The sequence below is a fragment of the Sinocyclocheilus grahami genome, unplaced genomic scaffold, assembly GCF_001515645.1.
Source record: "Sinocyclocheilus grahami isolate Dianchi unplaced genomic scaffold, SAMN03320097.WGS_v1.1 scaffold747.1, whole genome shotgun sequence".
In the NCBI taxonomy this organism is placed as follows: domain Eukaryota; kingdom Metazoa; phylum Chordata; class Actinopteri; order Cypriniformes; family Cyprinidae; genus Sinocyclocheilus; species Sinocyclocheilus grahami.
Genome location: NW_015505926.1, coordinates 1171371 through 1197777, shown reverse-complemented (window position 1 = coordinate 1197777; position 26407 = coordinate 1171371). Strand labels below are relative to the sequence as shown.

Here is a 26407-nt window from a genome sequence, read left to right as displayed (position 1 = left end):
TATAAAAATAAATAAATAAAAATGATGGAAGTCACAATTAAAAATATTTAATAAATGTATTTAAATTATTATTTAATATAACTATATTTAAGAAAATAATTTAGAACCATTTTTAAACATACTTCATTAATTAAAAAATATTATTATTATTTTTAGAGATGCTAGTCAAGTAAAACAAAAAACATTTGACCTGGAATAAACATAACCCACAAAATTTAACACATTCCCTGAAAAAAAATAAAAAAACATGTCTCACCGATGAAAACTCTCATCATTAGTGAATTTCACCATTAATACATGACAGCCATCCATGGTAGGCAAATAGACAACAGTATAACTGCCATCTCCACTGTCTGGCACCTCCAGAAGCTCTATGGAACCTACAGTGTAAACATTCAAACCTTCTCAAAAATGATTTTCCCAATGCTTGCAAGCTTAATCATTTTACTTTGTGCTCACCATCAGGTCTCACCACAGCAACAGTCTCTGGTGTTTTTCCACTGCTACTGCAGTCAATCGTAAAACTTTGGGGGGTTCTACCACAGACTCCACCTTTAATACCAGGAACAATAACCTCTGCCATATTCCCACCACGAGCTGAGGGAAGCTCTGTATTACGGTCACAATTAGGCACTGCTTGAAACTGGATGGGACTACAATTAAAAGAGTAGAGAGAATATAGGTGTTCAGATAATTGTCATATAACATTGTTTTACATTGAAAAAAATATAGTCTAACCTGCTGCTTCCACAAGGTCTCTGAGGATCTATGAAAGAATCTGTGTCTTCCATTGATGGAGGTGGACTTGATCTGTAAATCCCATCTCCACTGTATTTGATCTCTGGCACTTCAGTACCTGTGCCAAATATGTAGACATGAGTTCTTGTGTTGGACACATTTAATCTCAAGAAAAAAATATATACAAATACTTACCATGAGTATCAGTATTTGTAGATGCACAAATCCCTGACTGCAGACAGACTCCAGAGTCTGCAGTAGTTGAAACATCCTTCACGGACGCAATAAATGGACTTCCTGTTGAATTTAGACAGCATTTGTGTAAAACATCAGTTTAATTTAAGTGTGTGTATATATGTATGTGTGTATATATGTAAAAAAATGTTAGCAGCAATGCAATCATCATGGTGAGAAAAAAGTGGGTAACAAATGTCATACAATCAATAAAACTATATATGATATTTAGGATTAAATCAAGACAAAATTCTAAGTCCGATTAATTCTGATAGCCATGTGGGCAGTGTGCCGACATACAGCGCCGTTGTGCTACGGGCATCCAGAGTTTGAATCCTAACTTGAGGACCTTTTCTGATCCCGTCCCCCCCGCTCTCTCCCGCTTCGCTTCCTGTCAGCTCTGATCTTTCCAATCATTATAAAGGCGAAAATGCCAAAAATAAATCTTATGAAAAAAGGAAAAATTCTAAAATACATTCAGGTGATAAATTTAAATTAAATTAATTTTTTTAATTCACCAGTTAAACAAATCTCTCAATAAAAATTGTCAATTTACAATAAAAACAGTGCAGTACTGTAAAATATTAACGACCTAATGACCTAAATAGCACCTAGTAAAAGCAACTTGATCATACCTAGAATTGAAATTATACCTTCTTGTGCTAGGAATTATTTCATATAATAGAAGTAAATAAAATAAAGGAAAATAGCAATTGTTTCTCGTGAATGTAAAGCTGACCTGGAATGTGATTCTCTCCACAGGTAATGGTGATCTTATAGTCACCAGGCACTGAAGGACAATATTCCACATTATACATGCCTTCACCGCTGTCTTTACATGTCACCTGACACTCAGACGGACCCTCCACTGTTATGTCCAGATCATCAACTGAAGATCTGCTGAGAAAGAGAAACATTATGGATCAAATGGGGTTGCCAGTCGTTTTTGGCTCTGAATGCATATTTGAAATTAACTTCCTCTTACCTGGCGTTTACACGAAACACATTAGGATGTCCAGTGAGGCCCTTTTGGAGACCCAAACCATTTGCAACAACTTGACATGTGTCAGTTTCCCAATCACTAACCACAACGCCTGAAACAACCAAACGGATGAGAAGACAAAGTCAAGAAAACAAATATAATCCGAATTCAAACCAACGGCAATGTGACAAACTTATAGGGGTCTTTTATTACCTTGTCTGTTCACTTTTACATGGCTTTTGTAGACCATTGGATTGACCATAACTTTACGAAAGGGCACCTCCTTTCCTCCATATTTCAGAAGCAGCGTATATACGCCTGCAGTTAGAGGCACATAAACAGCTGTGTAGGTGCCATCTGCATTCTCCTTCACTTCAGTTTGGACAATGACTCCTGAGTCAGAGACAGCCTGCACAGATGGAGCTCCAGATCCTGCCATTGGACAGTTTATATTTACAATGCAAGGTTCACCGACTTTCCCCTGTAGCAGATCAAGATCTGTTACCAAAACCTTAGAGGGTTCAATAATCGGCTTCTGTATAACAGACTGGAATGGAGAGCCAGTTATGTGAGAGTTGTCAAAAAGGACATTTATTTTGTACATCCCATGCTCTGTGGGAAGGTAAAACACTGTACAAGTGCCATCTTGATTGTCCAGACATTGTAGAGTAACTTCACAGGGTCCATCCACTCTTATGGCAAGTCTTCCACTGCCTGCTCTGCTTGTGTCGATGATAAACTCCGCCTGTTCTCCAAGAAAACCTTCTTTTAGGCCTGGACCATGAGCCCTTACCTGAAGAAACAAACAACATCTGATACTACACTGTTCAAGTGCTTCAAGTGAATGCATAAAATGTGTAAGACTCAATACCTTAGTGGCATCGGCTTGGATGTTTGATGGGCTGACTATGTTCATAACAAGTTCTCCATGGCCACCAAGCCGTACGTTCTCTGGAAAGTCTTCATCAAGGTCCATCTCGTCATCTACACACAATCACATACATTAAAATCATTAATCATGTTGTTCAAAACCACATGACTGAATTGTCCAAACTCACATTTTATCATCTCGATTGGTAAATGAGTAAAGAAAAGTATTTGGCAAAAAGATAAAGAAAAACAAATGGAATAAGTTTTTTAATGCAATGTAAATGTATATTGTTATCAATGTATTCTTGTTACTTTGACGTACGTTTTTAGACAGACACATCTACAACTCTTTTATTTTATGCATATTTATTTTTTTAATCTATTATTTTTAACAATTTGAAATCTAATTCAGTTTTTATTCAGAAACTGATTGTTCCATACACTAAGCTTTGTGAAGATTCTTCAAAACCTTTCATTTTGCATTCCACCATACATATCTGGAATGTTTTCATTTTTAGAAAAACTGTTCCTTTAAACTTACCAGAGTAATAGATTTCCGATCCATCTGGTTTAAACAAGACTGGGCTACATGGTGTAATCTTAATCCTGCGAGGTGTCACCTGAAACAGCAATGACGCAGAGATCATACAAAATCTTACAGTGCAGCAATCACAGGCTTCCAAAGAACTGAAGATTACAGCTATATATTTCAGTGCTCATTGTCTCATTTTTTTAATACATGTTTTTTCACATGTGATTTCAATAAGCATAGTTTCAATTCCCTCTTGACAGAGGGAATGCCAGTACAAATAGAGTAATAAACATCCTATTACATTCCTGTGAGCTCTGGCTGCAGCATTAAGCAGCAGTACATCATCACCAGACAGGTTTAAAGCCACTGCGAGATGAAATGGAATTTCAATAAGGCAACAGATGCTGGAACATTAATGCAACATGATGCAAACCAAATTGGGGAAAATGAGTTTTCTTTAACTTCATTAGACCATGTAAATGAAATGCATCAGAATGAGCTTAAGTAGTAGTTGTTGTTGTACATCACATTCTCATAGCTTTACATTATCCCTTCATATTATACGATCATGTTTACCACTATTTTCCAAGATCAATATATGCACTCACAATGAAAGGACTGCCGGGAACCATGACTCCTTCCCAAGTCACAGCAATGGTGTGTTTGGAGAGAGATGAAGGGATGTAGGAGCAGACAAAGACACCAGATTGTTCAGAAGCAACAATAACATCTACAAACTCTCCATCTGCTCTCTGTGAAGAAGTCAAATCACTCTGAAAATTAAAATTGCTTTTAATTTAAATGGGAAGAAAATTCATAAATATTTTACTACATTTAATACCCGAGCATAAACTTTAAGTTCTCCTTCACCAGCTCGCCTGGTATCTACTGTGAATTCGGTTTGAAGGTTCAATATGCAGCCAGTTTGGGAAACACCTGGTCCTTCTACTTTCACCTGAAACCCAACATGCATAACTAATGATATAATTTCACATCTAATGAAAACATCTCATTCATATAAAATGGATCTCTCCGAGAAGAGCAAGAGCTCTCACACTAGACACATGTCTGCAAAACAGATTAAAGGGATAGTCCACCCAAAAATGAAAATTCTGTCATTAATTACTCACCCTCATGTCGTTCCAATCCTGTAAGACCTTCGTTCATCTTCGGAACACAAATTAAGATATTCTTGACGAAATCCGAGAGCTTTCTTGCATAGACAGCAACACAACTGACACGTTCAAGGCCTAGAAAGGTAGTAAGGACATTGTTAAACTAGTCCATGTGACATCAGTGGTTCCACTGTAATTTTATGAAGCTACGAAAATACTTTTTGTGAGCAACGATATTTTAACAATGTCCTTACTACTTTCGAACCTTGAACGTGGTAGCTGTGTTGCTGTCTATGTAGGGTCAGAAAGCTCTCGGATTTCATCAAAAATATCTTAATTTGCTTTCCAAAGATGAACGAAGGTCTTACGGGTTTGGAACGACTTGAGGGTGAGTAATTATGACAGAATTTTCATTTTTGGGTGAACTATCCCTTTAATAGGAGAGGATACAGGAGTTTACCTGGTCAGGGTGGAAGTCTTTTCTCTTAGGTCTGATGGAGGTCATGAAGGGACTGTCCTGGATTTCTTCATCATCACACATTATGTGTACAGCATACTCACCGGCCTCAGTTGGCCAGAACCGCACGAGGCAGGAGCCATCATTATGGTCATCACACTCAATCTTTGCCTGAGATGGACCTTCAATGGCAAAACCTTGGAAAGATAATTGGTAAAAAGTAAAGTATAAATTAGCTGTACCATTTTGTTAGTAATTAATGTTATCTGTTTTATATAATATAATATAAATGTTTAAATTGCTTAGAATACCATTTTGTTAGTAATACATTATCTACATAAACCTCCACTTACCTAGCATGCCAGAATCTGCACCAACAGATTCCACCAAGAAATCAGCTGACAAACCCACAGTCCCTCCCTCCAGTCCTGGTCCCCATGCCCGGATCTTCTGTGGGCCAGCTTTTGAACCAACATGGACTTTAAATGGGCTTTAGCAGAAAAATAAGAAGCTTAATCTTCAAATTAAAATGAAATGTTAATGTTTATCTGCTATTATCATGTTGAATGAGAGCTAACCTCTTGGCAATGTGCTGACCAACCCAAGTGATGTCCACTGTGTGATCTCCTGTAGCAGTGGGTGTATATTCAAAGGTATATACACCCTCATGTGCATCCTTCTGTGTAACAGCCACTTCCTTACCACCTGAAAAAAGGATAACATTTTAGTTAGACCTAAGAGGGAATACATAATTGTGTACATCTTCATAAAGATTATGGAGAGATCATAGGCTATTACTCACTGGGGTCTCTAATATTGACCTCCAGATTTCCAGGACCAGCTTTGTGGGTGTCCACCTTAAACTGGGCCATCTGACCTACTCTCATGCCTTTGGACTGCAGTCCCCGTCCTGTGGCATGACAGGCTTTGGGTTTAGGCACTGGGGAAAATTTTTAATAGAAAATTAGATTTTAAACTGCATGAGAGGGTGATAAATAAATAAATAAATAAAACAAAATTATACGCAAGATTCTCAAGATTGTACACATTATGAAAACAACTGGATTTGGGTAACTTACACATACCATGTCAATTACAGTCAATTACAAATCATAACAGCATCAAGGTGTTGACCGTAGGAATGAGGCCGCAGGTCCTGATAATATTGAGACCAATAACAGCACAACTGCAGGTGTTATATTGCTTTTACAGTTCAGTTAACAAGTAGTTAATATTAAGTAACTTTCGTTTTAGACACAGGGGTTTAGATGGGATTACATAATTTAATTACAAAAATGTACCTGTAATCTATTACAGTTACTGAGAAAAAATTGCATACACTGCCTTACGAATGTATTCATACCCTGTTATATTTTTCATGGTTTTTAAATGTTGCTGCCTTATGTTAAACTGTTTTCAATAATTTTTTTCCCACATCAATCTACATTCCATACACCATTAAGGCAAAGCAAAAAAAAAAGGTTTTCCCATCTTCGCAAATTTATAAAAAATACAAAAATATCTGGGACAGTTGAAATTTAGCTCCGGAGCATTCATTTTGCTTGTAGATATTATACACTTTGAGTGAAGTTAACCTGTGGCAAATTCAATTGAATGAGTATGATTTGGAAAGGCACACGACGTCACGGGGTAAAACATTTGCATAATGCGTGCCTATGTTCTACGTTGGCCAGCCACGAACAACTTGACCCCACCCACAAACACGTCATTCTACTGACGAGTGATTCTCTAATCTCGGGGAGTTCAACGCGGGATTCACAAAAAGCTTGCTGTTGAAAGATGGATCAGTATCCTGTTTATTTGGACTGAATCACAGCCTGCAAGTATGATAAATAATAGATGTTTATATTTTCTAAAGAGTGTTCAAAATACAGAACTATTGAAATAAGCGTATTGTTTCCGACACACGCTATACGCCATAGACCAATCACAACAGACTAGGCCATCTGACCAATCAGAGCAGAGCAGGCTCACGGAAAGGAGGGGTTTAGAAAGACTGAATCTTTGAACTGCTTCGAACGAATCGTTTGAGAATCACTGGAAAATGAGGCGATATTAAATGCATATTTTGAGAAAACGAACGCGTTTTTTTGACTTTGCATGCATGTAATCCTATTGTAGGAGACTCCCAAAACAATGTTAGGAACCATAAAAATGGCATAATAGGGGCACTTTAAAGGAGACATATTATGCCCCTTTTTACAATATGTAATATAAATATTTTCTAAAGAGCGTTCAAAATACAGAACTATTGAAATAAGTGTATCGTTTCCGACACGCAAAACAATGTTAGGAACCATAAAAATGGCATAATAGGGGCACTTTAAAGGAGACATATTATGCCCCTTTTTACAACATGTAATATAAGTCTCTGGTGTCCCCAGAATGTGTCTGTGAAGTTTCAGCTCAAAATACTCCACAGATCATTTATTATATCATTTTGAAAATGCCTATTTTGAGTGGAAGCAGAAACACACTGTTTTTCGGGCTGTCTCTTTAAATGCAAATGAGCTGCTGCTCCCCGCCCCCTTTTCCAGAATAGAGCTGCGCCATTACCGGTCGTACCTGCTAAAAAACATCTGTTTTGGTTCTGATTATCATGTTTATCGCGCTGAAATCATGCGTTTTAAACCATATGAGTTTAAACTTCTGGGCCCGTATTTATCAAGCCTCTGAGAATTACTCTCAAGAACGCTGCCAAGAATTGACTTAAGTGTAAAAAACTTCTTGGTTCAAAGCTGCGCTTAAAAGTTAGTTATCAAGCATCTCAGTAGTAATTTAAGCGAAGCGTAGGACTAAATCTTAAATGTCAGTCTTAGAGTTGATTCACAACACTTTGCTGTGCCACAAACGGGGATTTTGGATGACGAAATACGTATATGGACCAATCACATTAGAAACTTGCCGCGGTGCGGCTGGTGAGTAGCCGTCATCAGCTCCGGTGGCCGTGTCGGAGCCGTAACACACCGCAGACGTGTGCAGTGTAAATAAGGGGTAAGAGATTTATTCATGATACAGTGTAGGTAGCTTCGATTTCATGATATGTCACGTTTAATAAAAGGTCTAACAGCTGAAAATGCATATAAGAGCAAAAACCAAGTCCTGAGGTGGAAAACAAAACAAAAAACTGCCTGTAGAGCTCAGAAATAGGATTGCATCAAGCCACACATCTGGGGAAGAGTTCAGAAAAAATTATGTTGCATTGAAGGTTCACAGAAGCCAGTAGTCTCCGTTACCCTTAATGAAAGAAGTTTGAAACAAGCAGGTCTCTTCCTAGAGCTAGCCTCCTGGCCAAACTGAGCAATTGATGGAGAAGGGCATTGGTTAGACTGGTGAACAAGAACCTGATGGTCACTCTAGTTGAGCTCCATGATGATATGTGTAGATAGGAGAAACCTACAGAAAGACAAACATCACTGCAACACACCACCGATCTGGGCTGTGTTTCCCAAAAGCATCGTAAGCTTAAGTATATCATAGACCCATTGAAACCAATGAGCTACGATCAACTTAAGCTTACGATGCTTTTGGGAAACGCAGCCCTGGGCTTTTTGGTGCTGTGGCAAGACTCATTCCTCTCCTCAGTGAAGACATCTGAAAACCCACTTGGAATTAGCAAAAAAGCACCTAAAGGACCCTCAGACTAAGAAATAAAATATTCTGGTGTGATGAACCTCAATTCCAAGCATCACGTTTGGAGGAAACCAGGCACTACTCATCACCTGCAGAGTACCATCCCAACAGTAAAAAGCACTGTGGGGCTGTTCTTCAGTGGCAGGGACTGAGGGACTCGTCAGTGTAGAAGAAAAGCTCAATGCACCAAAATATTGAGATGGCCTTAATGAAAACCCAGTCCAGAGCATTCAGAACCTCAGACTGGGCAGAAGGTTCACCTTCCAACAGGACAATGACCCCAAGCACACATAAAGAGTGGCTTATAGACAACTCTGTGTCTATGTCCTTGAGTGGCCCAGCCAAAGCCTGGGCTTGAACACAATCAAATATTTCTGGAGAAACCTGAAAATGTGCGTCTGCCCCCATCCAACCTGGCAGAGCTTGAGAGGTGAAGAGGTGAGGAGAAGAATGGCAGATAATTGCCAAGTGCTGATGTGCAAAGCTTCATCATACCCAACAACATGAGGCTGTAAAGGCGCTTCAGCTAAGTACGGAGTTATTGAATACATATGCAATGTACTTATTTCAGTTTTTTTATTTTGAATAAATTTACGAAGTTGTGACAATTCTGTTTTTGCTTTGTCATTATGGTGTATTGAGTGTAGATTGATGTGGAAAAAAGTCATTTAAAGCAGTTTAACATAAGGCAGCAACATAAAACATGAATAAAAAGAACTTTTGCAAGGCACTGTAATCAAATTACAGTTACTTATGAAAATGTTAATTATTACAAAGGAGGTTACATTTGAATATTTTCTGTAAAAAGCTACAGTAGGATATGTTGAATAATATAAATTTGTTGCTTTGCCTGTTTTTGATGTGCACGATGCCTCCTGCCATTTAAAGGCCATTTAGTAAAGCGATGCTATTCTGATGCTTTTGATTGGTTCTCGTTTTAATTTGCAGTGAACCACATCTGCCAATTACATTAATCCACATTGCTGCTGAAATCTTTAGGCTACAAACCGTCTTGTCACCATGGCGAGTGATAAAAATGTGTTCCAGTATTTAAAAAGTGCTTTCCAGTGCTGTGCTTTAAAATAAAATTTGTATAATCTTAATTCAAGTCTGACAGTAATTAGTGTTGAGTACTACTGTAAGTTAGCTCTGCATGCATAAAATGTTTGAAAATTATTAACAGTTAAAAACATTCGCTAGAAATTTAGAAAAGTAATCAAAAAGTAATCAGTTACATTACTTTAATAAAGTAATTGAAATAGTTACACTACTTATAACCTTTTAAATAAGGTTACTTGTAATCTGTAACCTTTTACATTTGCAAAGTAACCTTCTAAACACTGCGTATCAATGTAACCTGCAGAAAGTTCTCTCATCAAAAAATGTTTGATTATCATCATGATGAATCTTTTCCCTCTTGTCTTTTCATTATTAGTGACAAAATCAAAACATTAAACAGCAGGGGGCTTATAATGGGCCCAACCTTTCTTTGGCTTGAGTGGAGCTCCAGGTTTCAGTCTGGCTTTGGGGAAAAGTGAGAGGTATGTCATCACTGACTGCTCATCCACAGCTGGATCAAGAATCTCCTCTGGGGCTATGAGCTTGATAAAGTTAAATATAAAAAAAAGATTCACAAATTGATTTGAGCAAATCAATCACTTAGAATGTTGTCAAAATGCAAGTAAAATAACTAGCCAGTCTATTCTGCTTGCTCTCACCTGTGGAATTCCAAGCCAATCATCTGCTTGCTGCATGGCTTCTTTAGTGTTACTCACCCGGTGCACCGTGTCCCAGCTTTCCCAGTCAGGACACAAGCCTGCACAAACCAGAACAACCATTTCAGAAGACAAAAAAACTTTTTTCCCCCCCAACACATCCAAAAAGAAAGAAATCACATGACCACGGGGAGTTTACTATATAAGAATACTATATAAGAGCACTATATAAAAAAAACTTGGTTTACCTGGTGCCAGTCCATCCACTAATGCACCGAGGGCCTTGCCATCCTGCCAGTCCTGGCTGAAGTTAGTTATGGGCAGCTCAGGGACTTTGTTTTGGATCCATCCCAGAAGCCTCATCTCTGGAGTCAGTTTGGAGACAGAATCGTTTGCCTCATCCTCCCACATCGGGGTGGAGATGGAGTAATGCTGTATCAGGGTCCACACTAGACCCAGGATCAGCTTCAAGTTCCCATCCACTATGGCCTTACTGTCTGTATGGAGACAGTGAAGGTGTGTCTGTTTGTTCTGTTAGATACCTTCACTTGGCGACATAAATTGTATTTATTTAAATACACCAAATGCTTTTTGTCGTTTAGCCATTACATCCAAACAAGAGAGTTCAGCTGGGAACATTGTTCTAGTCCAGGAAACAGCTAATCGACTAAAGTGCCGTTCCCAATTTGACACTAGGACACTTTGACCCAAAGACTACCCTCCCTAATTAGGGAAAGGGCCAAAGGAATTTATATGAAAAACATGTGGGACCCGCAATTCAACATCTGATAATGTCTTTCTGAAGACATGCTAATGCTTTTCAGACAACAGGCCCAACTTATTGACATTGCAGCTGACCTTCATTAAGAGATACATTTAACTATTAGTCATATACGTAGATACAATAAAGATGCTAATCACCAGTGTTATATTATTTACATAGTTAATATTTTGAATTATCTTATTTTTATATTTTCAATCTTTTTCCATTTTAGTTTATCTTATTAATTTGGACATTTCTTTGTTTATTTTTTAAATATTTATATTTAGCGTTATTTTTACGTCATTTTGGTACTTCAACTTCAACTTAATTTTAGTTAGTTGCCAAGCAAACATTTCTAATTTCTGAGTTTTTCTGTCTCCTATTTACATTTATATTTTATTTCAGCTTAATTTCAATTAACAAAAGACAATTTTAATAGTTATAGTTAACAATAACAACCCTGCCAATCACCTCATAATTGTAAATGGAAATTAAACAATGTAAAGTGAATGTTTAAAGCTAAATTACTATAACCAAATTGAAACCTGATGTTCACCTATATGGTGTAATAGCCTCAGTTGCTGTAAGCCAGAAACATTGTTAACAGCATACAGACAATTATACTTGCTATTTTGTCTAATTAGTATTATTAAAGGTGAATTATGGGTTGTTCATTCTAATTACATGCTTTTAATTTAAGGGGAGTATGAACATGGATTAGCAAGTTAGCCCTGTTTATTCACGCAGTAGGTGCTTTGACATACTCCATATGTACTAAATAAAATTAAAAAATCATGGCAGTCTCTGTGATGTTACTGCTTACAAAAATTTAAATAAAAGATTTTGAAAACATTCATGACTTTCACTATTCTCTCCAACTCATCTATTATTCTCCTGATATATTTGGTCCGGATCTGTACATATTTTTGAACACCTGACTTTAAAACAGCAGATTGCTTCATTGTGAACTTCAAAACCATTCAGAAACTATATCCTTAAAATATTGTACATATGGGTTTAAAATGACTTGAGAAAACTACTAATAGATTGTTGTGAACACCTTCTTTTGAATGAGTTCAGGCATGTTGTAACTCACCTATAGACACCAACTTAACTTTTTCATGATCCAAAAACTCCAGAGCCACCGAAACATTGTCTAGCTTGAGCTGTCTGAAGGTTGGTCGCGTGTGGTACTTTCTAAACATCCTTTTATGGCTCAGGACCTCCAGCAGCGAGATAAGGATGAGGCCATCGCTCAGATCGAACTTAAGATCGCCGATCTGCAGCTCCACAGACTTCAGGTGTTCGTTGCACCAGCGTGTGAAGGTGTTCTTCTGTATCTTTTTCCACGGTGCATCATCTGCCAGGTTGATTGCAGCTGCAGTAACACTACCTTTAAAGTCACCCATCGTTCTCTCTGATCAGTGTGGAGTCCAAAACCTTTTATACCAAACTGAGAACTGCAATCTGAGAGCCGTGAAGCATGAAGCTTTCATGTAGCTTCGCTGGTGGTGGGAGTGCCCTATACCCCCCAATTCTGGCCCATAATTATGATTATACAGCGCCTCTGAGAGCTGTTTTTACTCTGACATGAACCGTGTCATCATGCCGCAACCCCACATCGTGCAAAGGAATAATAAAAACAGATTCTAGTTACATCAGTGCTTGAAGAATGTATTTACTAGGAAGACGGGGTCAGAAACAGGATCCTCAGGCCTGGGGAATTCAGCTAATTCCCACCTGCAGCCAGATGAAGGTCTGACATCACTGTTGCTGATAACCTTATCGCTGGTGACGTTACTCTTCATTTACTCCAGAATAAACTGAGCGTATTATTGCCAGAGCTCTTTTGATCGGGGCACGTCCTCATATTTCCCATGCGGTGTCGAGGAGGGATGACTCATTGGGGCGGACTGCATTACACCATGGAAGCGTGTGCCTTTGGCTGCAGATTTATGACAAACTTGGTTATGGGGCCATCGATTTGCAGGGGTGCATTTAGGTGCCCAGAATTGGTTTTTGTTTTAATTAGTGTATATTGTAAATCTTAATACTCTGCAAGGTTATTATAGGGCTTGGTATCAATTTTCCAGATTGATTTGATTCGGATTCATTTCAGTTATACATGTCCACTTTGCTTACATAGTCTTCTTACAGTAAGAAGTGTAAGGCAGTATTAAAAGAACTGCCTGAGTTACTCATTTCTGCAATCAGACTACACTGACCACTTGTAAGGTTTTTGACTCACTGAAAAGAACCAGCTCACTTTTGTCTCAAGACTCAGACTAACATTTGCTGTGCTCGGTTTTTGATTCACTAGAAAGAACCGGTTCATCAGTCATTTGTTGTAAAAACCAAGACTAACACTAGTCACACTCAGTGCTGCCAAGTCTGCGGTTTTCATGCAGGTTTTTTTTTTGTTTGGTTTTTTTAAGTCCACGGTTTAAAGCTATCTCGCTATCTTGCCATTTCAAAGTAGAGGAGCCACAACAGAGGGGAAAAACTTAGAAAAAAATGCAATTGTGATCGTTTTCACTAGCAATTGGGCTGTTTGTTTCGCAGACCTGGCAACCCTGGTCACACTGCATGTTTTTGATTCACTAAAAAGAACCGGCTCATAAGAGACGATGTGAATCAAACTACAATGGTCAAATTGTATATTGCGAGGCCAAATGAGGAAAATATATTTCTTGCTATAAAGATGCCACATACCATGAAATAACAGAAAACAAATAATGGTCGTTATTGGATTACATGCAATACAGACTGAAAACTCAGACTGACACAATATAATAGCTTCTTCTGTTGTAATATAAACTACTCTCTTAAAAATAATTTTGTGCTTCAAAAGGTTCTTCAAGCATTGCCATAGAAGAACCATTTTTGGTTCCGCAAAGAACCATTTAGTCAAAGGTTCTTTAAAGAACCATCTCTTTCTTACCTTTTTAAGTGAAACAGAAAGGTTCTTCAGATGTTAAAGGTTCTTTATGGAACCATTTAGACAAAAAGGTTCTTCTATGGCATTGTGAAGCACTTTTATTTTTAAAAGTGTAACATGAATTAAAAAATGAATAAATTAATATTAATCTGAATTAGCAATAAGCTATTTTTTACTGCATATATTAGTTAATGGTACCAAACCTCAACAAACTGACACTATTGTAAAGTTATTAAAATTAAATTCAGCCAATATGCATAAATAAATGTATACAGATTAAACGGGGACTTAATAGGGTTGAACTTCACTTTTGCTTATTTATTGCAATTATCATATCTGTTAGATCGGGTAGTTTTTCTCTGTACAAGTAATAAACATAATAAATCATAAACACTATATTATAGGTCTCTTTCGGACACATTAGCGCTCTAATGTCCTAAAAAAAACAGTGCTTATCATCATCATCATCATCATTAATAATATGTCAAATCCTTACCACAGTAAAGTACAGTGCATAGACTAATCACTAATGGCTTCGTATAAGGTGCAAAGACACATACACATTATATGGCAGATTTAGGCCTTTAAGCCACAAAACATATGATCGAGTTAAAACTTAATGGATCTCAATGGTCTTGAATATGTTATTACAATTCTGAATCATTTCTCACGGAAGTGTTCATTCAGGGAGGTATAAACGTTTGTTTATCTCAGGTCATGTTATATAAGGCAATTCACTAATTATTTGTTTGGCAAAGCAACAGTGTTCAATAAAATACCTGTTATTAGCCAGATACTTCAAAAAGCAATGCATACAGAACCGGCAATTTAAAAAGAAAATTATATATGGTGCAAATAAGGGAACCTTGTGACATGTTATTATTCTAAGGCCTTCGATACTTGAGTAAGAAGTTGCATTTAAACACTCGTTACTCAAACTAACACCACACAGACTAAAAGGATACAAATGTCAACACGTTTGAGAAACATTTACTAGGTATGCATGTCATGGTGAATGTGCTTGTTACTGGTTCATCACGTTGTTCATTTTGAGGTCTTTGAAAGCAAATACCCCGTCACGGCAACGGTCACAGCAGCGACAGGCATCCACCTGATCCACTTTCCCTGCAAGAACAAACATACAGATCACATCATCTGTAGTACCGCATCACCCATCAGAACATGTTTACAATCAGGGATGCACATGAGCCGAGACGGGGACACAAAAGCCACAAGGACGGGACGCGGAGAAACTGAGGTCAGGACACACAAGACGAGGACAACAGAAGACGTACAGTGGAGGACAAAGAGAGCCAGGATGCCTCAGAGCTACGCTGGAAAACTACAACCTACAAAATGGAGTTGATTTGTTAGAGACACTTGTTAGTGTGCATCTTATAATACAAAGTGGACCTGTAGTAGGGAAAGAGAAGCATTTTGCAGACGAGCGGACAGTATTTGGTAGCTTAAGCTGAGAGAATTGTTTAGTGGTCATGCATAGCCCTGAGGATGATGGAGGCTTAAGCAGAGGAATGAGACGGGACAGGAGCACTGTGTACCTTTCTACCACAATGGGCCCAAGCACCAATACAGCAAAGCCAGGACAAGGCCGATGGCTACGGCTAGGATGGGCTGCAATAAAGACAGCTAAAGGAGGGAAGGGAGGGATATTACTGAATGAGTGGCTTATGTTTCTGTGCGCTATTATTGGACTGGTGAATTTAACATTAAGATAAGGAAATCAAAAGGTGAAGTGTGTAACTGTTTACTAGTTAAAACTCTTCCCCTTTTCCAGTTCAATGTGCAGAGACAACGCAGATGTTTGTTTGGCTCAACTACAGCTGTGAGTTTGGAATTCTTTGTAGCTTTTATTATGTTTTTTGATTTTTTAAAATTATTTTATACAAATATATTAATAATTTAACTAGAATTAAAACATTACAAGAATAACTTGCTTTTTAAAAAATGAAAAAAAAAAATAATAAAATAACCTAATACAGGACAAGCAGTTTGGAGAATGGATGCAAAATTTAATTAAATTAAAAAAAATTTAAATTAAATATTAAACATCCACATGTATTTTATGTTGTCACATGGAATTGTGGGAAAAACCTTGCATGCATGTTTTATTTTCTCTTTATGTCAATTCTTGTAGAAGTATTTGGGGAAACCTGTTTGGAAACAGTGTGAAATTCCGTTTGGTGTCGTTGTTAGCCGCAGAAATTACATACTTCACCTTTAGGCTATATAAAATCTTTAAACTATAAGAAGTACATTGTCAAACAAATTACGCTATGTTTTTCAGTGCTGATTTCAAGGACTAAACAATGCAATATGCGCTCTTTCCACTTGAACTGTCCCAATTGTCAGTGCCCCTGTTGTTAAACATCAGCATTACGTGGATTGAACACTCACATGGTTTTCTTTGTCCTGCAGAAGCCTCAGGCGCTCTTGGCTCTGCTGCAGCTTCAGATTGAAGGAGCGTTTCTCCTCCTCTGCATTCTCATACTTCTCCCTGAGGCCTGACAGCTCTGCCTGGATCTCTTCATACTGAGAGCAAAAAAAGAGAAAGAGAGTAGGAATCTTTCAGAATCTTTCAGCAATGAGCCTAGTCAATAACACACACACACACACACACACACACACAGTGTGTGTGTCCAGGGGCCAGGTCTTTTTTTTTTTTTAGGAGCAGAGCTCTTTTGTGACATGCCTGCTAATGAGTCTCAGCTCTACTTTCTTTCTCTCAACTACGATGGGAATAACCTCTTTCTGCAGTTCTTTGATCCTGCTATTGCTTTGCTCCAGCTGGCTGGTGGCTCTCTGGTGTTCCTCCTGCAGGACACTCAGCCGTTTCTCCAGGTCTGCCTGCGTTTTCTCCAAAGTCTTGACCGTGTTGCTCAGGCTTGTGTTCTGTTTCTTGGAGCTGTGGGCAGGATGCAGGTTCAGATTCCAGAGAGATTACATCACAAGTCTGCAAAAAGAGCTTTTCTCCTATTTAAAGGTGAAGTGTAGGGCTGGGTATTGATACATATTTCACAATACGATTAAATCCTGAAATCGCAAGTTCTTCATATATTTTGATTTGGTTCAATTTGATATCAAAGGGATAAAAAAAAAAGAGACTTCTCTCAACTAAAGCTGTAAACTATACAGGGATTTCTGTCAGTTTACTATAATATCAATCTATGACCTATCACACCACATTAAAGAGCATCAAAACAACATTTAATTTTTGTGGTACAGTTGACAAAGATTAAGAGCTGAACTTTGTTTCATATTAAAAGTAACAAAGTACAAAGCTTATTGAGAATATTGGATGGGAGGCAGCTTAAACTAAAAGAATGATTGGTTCATCAAAATGAGAATAGATTAAAGGGATAGTTCATCCCTAAATGAAAATTATGCAATTAATTACTCACCTTCATGTCGTTCCAAACCCTAAGACCTTTGTTCATCTTCAGAACAAAAATGAAGATATTTTTAATGAAATCTGAGAGCTCTCAGACCCTGCATAGAGAGCAATGGAACTACCACGTTCAAGGCCCAGAAAGGTAGTAAGGACATCGTTAAAATCGTCCATGTGATATCAGTGGTTCAGCTAGGGATGTTAATTTCGGTTATTTTTCCTAACCGACAACCGACGCTCGTTAACCGATTACTAACCATTAACCGACAAGATTATTTTAAGTTAGAATTGAATTCAATTAGAAAGGATAAGTGTCTGTGAACCGTTAAAAATACTAACATTTGTTTCCTGGGGATTAATTTTACATGCGCAAAAAGCAGCAAACAACAGAACATGAGGATTCACATGGTCATCATATCACATCACGCACCTGCGAGCAGAGAAAAACATCATAAAACTAGGCTATATATATATAGCCTAGTATGCATCATAAAACTAGGCTATATATATACCCTTCTTAGCCTAGTATGCAGAGTTTCGCTTCATTTTTGTGCTGCGTGAAAGGAAACCAGACGGCAGAAAGCGGCATCCTATTTTTCTTTAGGCTTGCTTATTTTACAAAAGCACAAAGAGTTGTTTTTATTGTGAATGTACACAAATAAAGGCAAACCTTTTACAATTCTGATTATCTTTATGACTAAAAGGAGTACTGGTTCCACTGTTAGAAAACAATTTCGAGTGATTGCGCCGGCGCCGCATGCGTGCACACAGTTAAGCTTTGCTGCCTTGACAATGCAGCCTGTTCATTATCATAATAAAATACAGTCAGTCAAACATATGGAAAAAACATACTGCGCAGTTCAAATATGTAGTAAAATCTGTGCCGTTAAGCGTTATCACCGTACCGCCGTGATGTTATGCAAAACATTTTGTTTTACGTGGATATTGGAACGCCAGTGAAGTAGGCTACATAATAAATAATATTTTGGCATTCAAATACATCGCGAATACGGAAACATTTGATTTGGTGTCAAATGAGAGCCCCAACGTTGGTTTCAGTTTCGTTTTAGCCTAAATGAATTAGTTTTGACTTGTCGTTTATATTGCTATAGCTTCTTATATTTTTAATTCTCGTTAAATACTGTTAATTGAAATGATTTGTCATGGAGTGAGGGGAACTAAAATAGCCTAGCTATGTTTACAGTGTTTATTAAAATGTTTGTAAACATTTCGCATCCGCATTAGACCTATTTCTGAAAGAAATAATAAAATGCGACTTATACTCGACTTGCATTTTTTTCTTCTAAAAAACGTTTTTTTTTAATATATATACCGTACACATACATATATATATATATATATATATATATATATACATATACATATACATATACATATATACACATACACGTAGCGTATTTTAACCATGCAGCAAACCTTTTTAAATATTTTGATAAATTACTGAAAAAAATTAAATAAATGACTTTTTAAACCATTTAACTGATTGTATTATTTGGTCAAATTCTTATGGTCGGTTTACGGTTAACCGGTTAAAATGAACATCCCTAGGTTCAACCTTAATTTTATGAAGCTAAGAGAATACCTTTTGTGCACAAAGAAAACAAAAATTACAACTTTACTCGATTTCTTCTCTTCTGCACCAGTCTTCGACGCGCGTTAACGATGCGATTGAATGTGGTAGTTGCATTGTCAATGCAGGGTCAGAAAGCTCTCAAATTTCATCAAAAATATCTTAATTTGTGTTCCGAAGATGAACGAAGGTCTAACCGGTTTGGAATGACATGAGGGTGAGTAATTAATGACAGAATTTTAATTTGAGTCAACTATCTCTTTAAAATAGAAAAAACTATATGGTCAACCCAGCCATAGTGAAGTGTCATTTTTTACATGTTTAACTACTTTCTCCAATCCCATTTTAATATCTGACGATAAGTAAGCCTATACAAATAATTCACCCAAAAATGAATATTCTGACATTCCTCACTCATCCTCAACCTGTGTTATTTTTCTCCATGCAACAAAAAAATAGATTTAAATTATTATTATTTTTTTAATTTAAAAAATATAAATGTAAAAAAAAACAAACAACAACAAAAATATCAAAGCACCAAAATCATGGGGTTAAAGACATTAAACATGCCGCTACTTTTGTAGGGTCACAAAAACCTGCGGGTGAGTAAATAAAGACAGAATTATAATTTTTGGGTGAACTATCCCTTTAACTTCCTAAGAAGTTTAAATGTGGCTCTACAAAAATTGGGGTCTTTGAACATGTCTAACATGGCAACACTGACTCAACTAATAGCATGTGTTTAGTGTGGGAATCTGTATGAACAGTCCATTTTAAGGCAGTCAGCAATTATATTTGGTGCTTTTAGTGGCATGGACATGACACACTTCACCTTCAAAGTAACTGTATATGAATGAACTGTATATGCGGTCATAGAACAGACCTTTCCAACTCTTTCTCCAGCTGCTGCTGTTTCTTCTGTAGCTGTTCTTTCTCTGAGCGCAGGGTGCTGCTCTCATTCTGCAGGCTGATCTTCTCTTTCTGCTGTTTATCAGCCAGCTGCTCTCTCTCTGACCTCAGAGACGCACACTCCCTCCTCAGGCTCTCACAGTCCTTCTGCAGCCGCTCCAGCTCGCTCGCTGCATCACACACACACACACAATTAAATACATACACAAAGACATGCACACAAACGCACAGATATAGCACATGTGCACACACACAGACTCACAACGCTACTCTGTTACATAACGGTGGAAGTGATGTGAGAAATGTGAGTCATCTTCTGAATATCTGTCGGATTACTGCAACTGACTGTTGTTGGATGAACCTAGGGCTTGATTGTAACCTCCACAAACACATTATATCATTCATCAGGTTTCTGAGAAGGGAGGACAAATTCCCCAAAGAGATTATGAATGTGCAGAAGACATAAAACAGCTTTAATTTAATTGGGAAAAAATACAGAATTTTTGTCCGATGAGGTTACAGTCATTTAATTATTTATTTTTATTCATTTGTTCCATTAAAATCTTAATCTTGAAATTGCATTTATTTTTAAAGGGAACAGGTTACATTTTTGTATCCTGATTAAATGAATACTTTCAACATTGTACAATAATGTTCGCATTATTATTATTAGATGCTCAGAAAATTGTGATGTGTTAATGCCAAGTTGATGATGATTATATTTAGTATTTTTTATTAGAGGTATTGTTTTTAATTTGTAATGTATAGTTGTTATTATTATTATTTTCATCATTATTATAAGAGGCTCAGAAAATGTGGTCATGCAAATTTGATAACTCATATTATACTCTTATAGTACTTGTAATGTATAGTTATTATTATTACTACTACTACTAATAATACATACTATGATGATGATGATGATTGTTATTAAGTGCATTAAGTGATGATATGATGATTATTGTTATTAAGTGCATGAAGTGTATTAAGATTATTATTAATTAATATTATCATTATCAAATCCAATATTCTTATTAATGTGAAATATAAATATAGATGAATTTGCATTTAAGTATACACAATATGTAATGCTGATGTCCTTACATGACTTTTACTATTTAAAGAAAGCAGTTTTAAGACGCAGGCTTAAAATGCTTTAGGCCAATCATCTGCAATGATAGAGGTCTGTGGGGTTGTGGGTACCTTGCTGCTTGGCAGCTCTGTCTCTCTGCTGGTTCTGCTGCTGGTGACTGGCCTGTACACTGTCGAGCTCACGCTCATACTTGTTTGCAGCCAACTGCCATTTCTCCAGCTCGGAAGTTAGCGTTGCTAGGTTCCCTTTCAGTGCGCTGACCTCATGCTCTCGCTCGGCTGCAGTTTTCTCCATAGTGCGGCGCAACACCTGCACTTCCTCCTGAGCTGTGTGCGCTTCCTGTCGCAAGCTGAAGATTGAGCTGTCCTTCTGATCCCTGAGATTCTCCTTATCTTCCTGCAGCTTCTGGAGCTGAGCTGAATGCACATGTAGACGCAAAGACCAATTGGTATGATACATTGTTTAGTAAATATAACTTAATTTAAGACATACACGTGCTCCTTGACTTACTCTGTAAGACCTTTATCTGTTTTGCTGACTCCTCCGCCTGCTGCTTATTGGCTCTTTTCTCCTCCTCCAATAGACCTGTAATATACAGCACAGGTCATTAGGGGGACCTGTTGAGCATGACTGCCATTCCAAATAAATTTAAAATGTTCACAAGCATCTTTAAATATGCATATAATAACTAATATTCAAAAACAAATAAATAATTCTAATAATATTTAATTGTTTTTTTAACTATGTAATATTTGTTGATTATGTAATATTCATAATTATTTAATAAATTTATAATTATTTAATATATTATAAACAAAGTAATAAAGCATTTTATAAAAATATATACATTATAGTCAGTCAGGCAAAGGTGAGCACTGATTTAGAATCAGTTTGTCTCATATATAATTGTACAAAACAAAATTCAAAGTCATACTCAAATGAGAGTCATTTCTGTACAGTTAAAGCTACTGTATATACGTTTTTTTGTTTTGTTTTTTAACCTTGAAACAAGTTTCAAAATCATTCTGATGGTACACTTCTGTTTCTTTCCCAAGCTCCCCCCTCAAAACTCTGTTCTTGGAGTATGTAAGTTTGGCGATTGGGTATGAAATTCCGCAAAAAGGGTGGATTGCTTTACGGCAGAAATAAATGCACTAATACAGCCTTCCACTGGAATTCGACAGTGATGTGTTTACAACAGTGAATTCCACTCCTCAACATTGCAAAGATGCACACAACTACATAGAGCTGCTTTAAAGTCCCTCTTTTACCTTGGAGTTCAATACACTTGTGTTTGCCCGAGTTGGCCTGTTCATTGGCTTCCTGCAGTTCTTGGTTCAGGCGCTGGATGACCTTCTCAGACTCACTGGCCTCCACAGTGCTCCTGCTCAGCTCATCTGGAGAAATGATTACACATCCACCGCTGATGACATCTAATGGGAACTATTACATGCATAATTAGACACTATTATGGCGCTCTGCTGTCAGAGAATCACTCTTTCGTCAACCGTTAATGGGTGATCTGTGTCTTTATCTCTGTATCAGCATCAATGAGTTGCATTTCAACTTTGCCAGATTGTTCTGCCCTCTGACGAAGTGCAAACCCTGTCTCCAAAGGTTAATTAAATCAGAATGAATCACATGGTAATTTCCCTGGAGGTCAGAAAATGGGCCTATTCCATGAATTAATAACTTGACTTAGAATAGATCTATCCTAAAAACAAATGTCATCAGTAGGGTTTAAACTGGGATCTGCAAGAAGGATAGCTAGGGTTTTAATAAAGCTGCCATTTGATTAAAAGTTTTATATGTTCTAATGTTATACAGTGCCATTTCATAAAGAATCAGAAAAGTCTTTAGACTGCTATAAAAAAAACATTAATTCAGATTTTCAACTGATGCATTGCTCTGTAAAAGTTACAGTACATTTACTGGCTGTAATTTAGATTGCCCAAACTTAGAAACAAACCAGCTCCTCTTCCTCTAAATATGGGTTGCTGAAAACCAGGCCATCTTATCAAATGCTCCAGAAAGATATGACCTCATCTTCCAAACTCAAGGGTGCATACCATAAATGGCCATATCAAGGACATATCACTGCAATCAGAGAGACGTAATTCCAGAAAATTGAACTTCACACGCCTCGCTTGCATGACTAAGCTAAAATACCGAAGCCTGTGCAGGCCAAACGCAACTGCCAGAGCAGAGAGGACGGAGGCATTAACGTTTCATGAGGTATTGCGGTGGGTAATGTTTATTGATGCCATTCTGCATCAAGAACTCAATCTCTCAGCAGGGTACGAGGACACATAGGAACACTCTGGCCTAATTTATATTCGAGTCTGTGGAGGAGGAAGATAGTCATACAGACAGGAAGACAAAGTCAGACAGACAAAATTTCTGTCATGATTAAAGTATTAGCACAGCCTGGAAAACCGTTCCAGCCAAAACCATTCCATTGCAGCTAATGACAACAAAACTCTGACAAACTACTTTGCACTCAACTACTGAAGTGCACTGCAAAAATATAGTTATAGCCACATAAAACACATATTTTACAGAAATGAACAAAATAAATATGAATACCTTTTACTTATCTCTATCTGTCCTTTTGTCCTTGTTAAAAAATAATAAAAATGCATTATAGAAATCTTTTATGCGATATTTAAAAAAATACATCACAGACACTAACTCCAATTCTGCTAAAAAATAACTCGATTTTAGACCCACAGTACTTTGACATACTGTAAACAAAATAAAAAATATATATAAAAAACAAGGTTTAACATCCTATAAATGATTGCCTAATGGGACAGTAAAGCACTATAGTATGGTTCAAAACACTTCAGCAACTATAGAAGCTCAAGTGCAGTAATGTGATTTTTACCTTTGATAAGAGACACTTTATTAATAGGATCTTTCAGCTTCTGTTCCTCCATTGTTTTCTCCACTGTAACAAAGGAAGCAATTATGTTAATGTCACTGTAAAATATTAAGTTCAGCTATTTTTTTTTTAGATATCATAGTAATTGGCTTGAATAGTAAAGAAAATAATTACAAAATTCCAGGTGATGCCAATTATGACTCAGCTAGTCAATGAGGCGGAAAACTAAAATGATCACAGTTTTCCTAAATGCCAACAGCTTTTTAAAGAAACAAACACAAGTCTTCATCTTTTCCTGTTTTAAACGTCAAATCATAGCCCACATTCAAAGCATAACGGCATGCCAGTTATATAACACAGCTTAGCGTCAATGTATCAATTAAGAAGATTACTCATCACCTTCACTTTAGTCTGAGGAGGACTAAACAGATGCCGTTACCTGAAGACTCGCGATGTCAGCCGGGGCAGAAACAGCTGCAATATTCAAGCTTCTTTAACGATCGATTCGCTCCGGTGATGAGAACTGGACGAGTCCATTCTGAAGCGCGGGGGGCATCGACGCATCTACATACCGTGTCTGGGGGTTCACCTGACAAAACCAGACAGCAAAACGGTTGGTTGGAAAAGAATACGACATAGAAGCGCTGCTGAAGTATATTGTACTCTGAGGGGTTGTTTTCTTTGTGGAAATTATTTGCATGCGTCGTCAGGTGACGCCCCCTTGGAGGTGGTGGTCTGGAGGTCTCGCTCACATGGGCAGACAAGCGTCCTGAGGCATCTGAAAAGAGGCTGCAGCTGCATGGTAGAATACACTCAGGCCCATTGTCTCACTCATTAGGGCGTCTCTTATGTAAAAACGGTTAACAATAGTGGTCATTCGTGCTTGCATCAGTGCCAAATGCCAACCAAAGCACTGTGATTTGATAAATTATAGTATTAGTGATTAGTGACGCCGATCATTTGAAGGTGAACATAAAAGTAAACATGCAAAATACACCCCTGATCCTTAACAACTACATGCATTTATTTATGGTCACATATTTATTTAGTAGTTTAGAGGGTATCGAGATGTAAACAACACTGATGTTTTTATTCATAAAATAAGTATGAAGTTATTATTTTACATGAATCTGCTTCCATTTTCTCAGATAATTGTAATTGATTGGCTATCAACTGATATGGGTCAACACCATCAAATGTAAAAAAATGTGTGACCTTATATATAAATGTTGACAAATCTGGCATTTAAGGCTACAGAATGGCTTCAGATCTATTAAACTGTCAGATAGATAGATTCAGGCTGACTTATGCTGGCTACTTTTTCTAAATTTGACCGACAAGGCAACTGATGTGGAACTAAGAGAGTTTGCCCTGCTCAGAGAAAGACTGAAAGTGTTTGTATGGATCGCTCCTTTGTTGTCATGTCGACAGAGCAAACCTGTCTCATTCATAGTTTTTGCCCACGTAAGTGCTGACTGCACAAGATGGACTGAGAAAAATCAGACCCGATCACCAGCGGAGAATATCACTCGGCTTGAAGTGACCTTGTCCAGTGCCATCACTATAACCTTGAATCCTTGAAAGGGATGAGTCATGGTCATAAATCCCTGCGATATAAGCATCCAGAAGCTTTAATGACAACAAAATGAAGCTGAGTTTGTCTAAAATTTGAATCTAAAAATGGGCCTCAAGTGCCTGAATAATTCAGTGTTTTGTAGGCTAGATTAAGAAGATTAGACTATTTCTCTATCACTCCCATTTTCTTTTTATACTCTCTAATACTTAATACTTTTATAGGTTTTTTTTAAACATTGAAACAACATTTAATGATTTTAAAAAGGTTAACAAAATACTTATAAATTAATGTTGAAATTTCAACAAGATTTATATGTTGAATCAGTATGTCTTCAATGACATACAAAGGAAATATCTACCTTTTTAATTATAATAATAATAATTATTATTATTATTTTTATATCTTTTGATCATAAGGCCTCTTCAAAAATCGAATTGTCTATCATCATTAATAGGAATCTAGAGCCCAGGTGCAGACGAAAGTGTTGGGGTTTATTTTGTGATAATATCCAGCTGATTGTACATGATCCCGAATATTACACTGCTACTGCCAAAAAAAGAAAATAAATAAGTGGATATGATGAAATATTGATTTAAGAATTATTTTATAATTTTACCTTTATATTATCTCAATGCTTCCGCTAACGAAAATAGTCCAATATACAATGTACAAAATTATCAGCCTTGCAACAAGACAAACACTGCAACAACAGTGATATTAATACCGATGAGGTTATTTGATAACTGAATAGTTGTGTTTGTATGTAACAGAAGTTTGCTGAGTGATAGGAGAAATATAAAAGGAGCCATGGATGATGAATTAACCAATCAGAATCAAGTATAGCAGAGTGCCATGGAATAATAGTAAATAATTAAGGAAAAAAACCATTAGTAAGCAGCACTCAGCCATGACTAAACCAACATGATACTGTTTGTATATGTATCACAAAG

At 37.1% G+C, this 26407-nt stretch overlaps 2 protein-coding genes across 5 annotated transcripts in view; both read right to left on the bottom strand.

The window, feature by feature from the left end:
- The window catches only part of flnbb (filamin B b), a 21421-nt gene extending 8952 nt beyond the window's left edge, over positions 1–12469 (bottom strand). The window contains exons 1-19 of the mRNA XM_016245144.1: positions 12157–12469; positions 10546–10794; positions 10301–10398; positions 10066–10183; positions 5731–5868; positions 5507–5633; positions 5282–5418; positions 4932–5125; positions 4198–4311; positions 3965–4108; positions 3366–3444; positions 2826–2938; positions 2168–2747; positions 1958–2066; positions 1712–1869; positions 934–1035; positions 739–847; positions 460–653; positions 257–380 (exon numbers count right to left, since the gene is read on the bottom strand). Of these exons, the coding sequence (XP_016100630.1) occupies positions 257–380; positions 460–653; positions 739–847; positions 934–1035; positions 1712–1869; positions 1958–2066; positions 2168–2747; positions 2826–2938; positions 3366–3444; positions 3965–4108; positions 4198–4311; positions 4932–5125; positions 5282–5418; positions 5507–5633; positions 5731–5868; positions 10066–10183; positions 10301–10398; positions 10546–10794; positions 12157–12469 (3200 nt within the window). The remainder of the gene's footprint in view (positions 1–256; positions 381–459; positions 654–738; positions 848–933; positions 1036–1711; positions 1870–1957; positions 2067–2167; positions 2748–2825; positions 2939–3365; positions 3445–3964; positions 4109–4197; positions 4312–4931; positions 5126–5281; positions 5419–5506; positions 5634–5730; positions 5869–10065; positions 10184–10300; positions 10399–10545; positions 10795–12156) is intronic.
- Positions 12470–14972: 2503 nt separating this feature from the next.
- Positions 14973–24718, bottom strand: slmapb (sarcolemma associated protein b). Of its 4 annotated transcripts, none has more exons than XM_016245238.1 (10): positions 24281–24718; positions 23885–23947; positions 22269–22394; positions 21508–21582; positions 21108–21413; positions 19879–20074; positions 16762–16921; positions 16414–16548; positions 15558–15645; positions 15045–15123 (listed from the first exon to the last, which is right to left on the bottom strand). In XM_016245238.1, exons 2-9 carry the CDS (start codon positions 23934–23936, stop codon positions 15562–15564), a joined length of 1134 nt encoding a protein of 377 aa, XP_016100724.1. In that variant the 5' UTR covers positions 23937–23947; positions 24281–24718; the 3' UTR covers positions 15045–15123; positions 15558–15561. The 4 variants fall into 4 exon arrangements, with proteins under 4 accessions (XP_016100727.1, XP_016100724.1, XP_016100723.1 ...); XM_016245237.1 differs by having other exon boundaries at positions 24321–24717; XM_016245239.1 differs by lacking the exon at positions 24281–24718 and adding an exon at positions 24056–24222.
- Positions 24719–26407: the final 1689 nt, after the last annotated feature.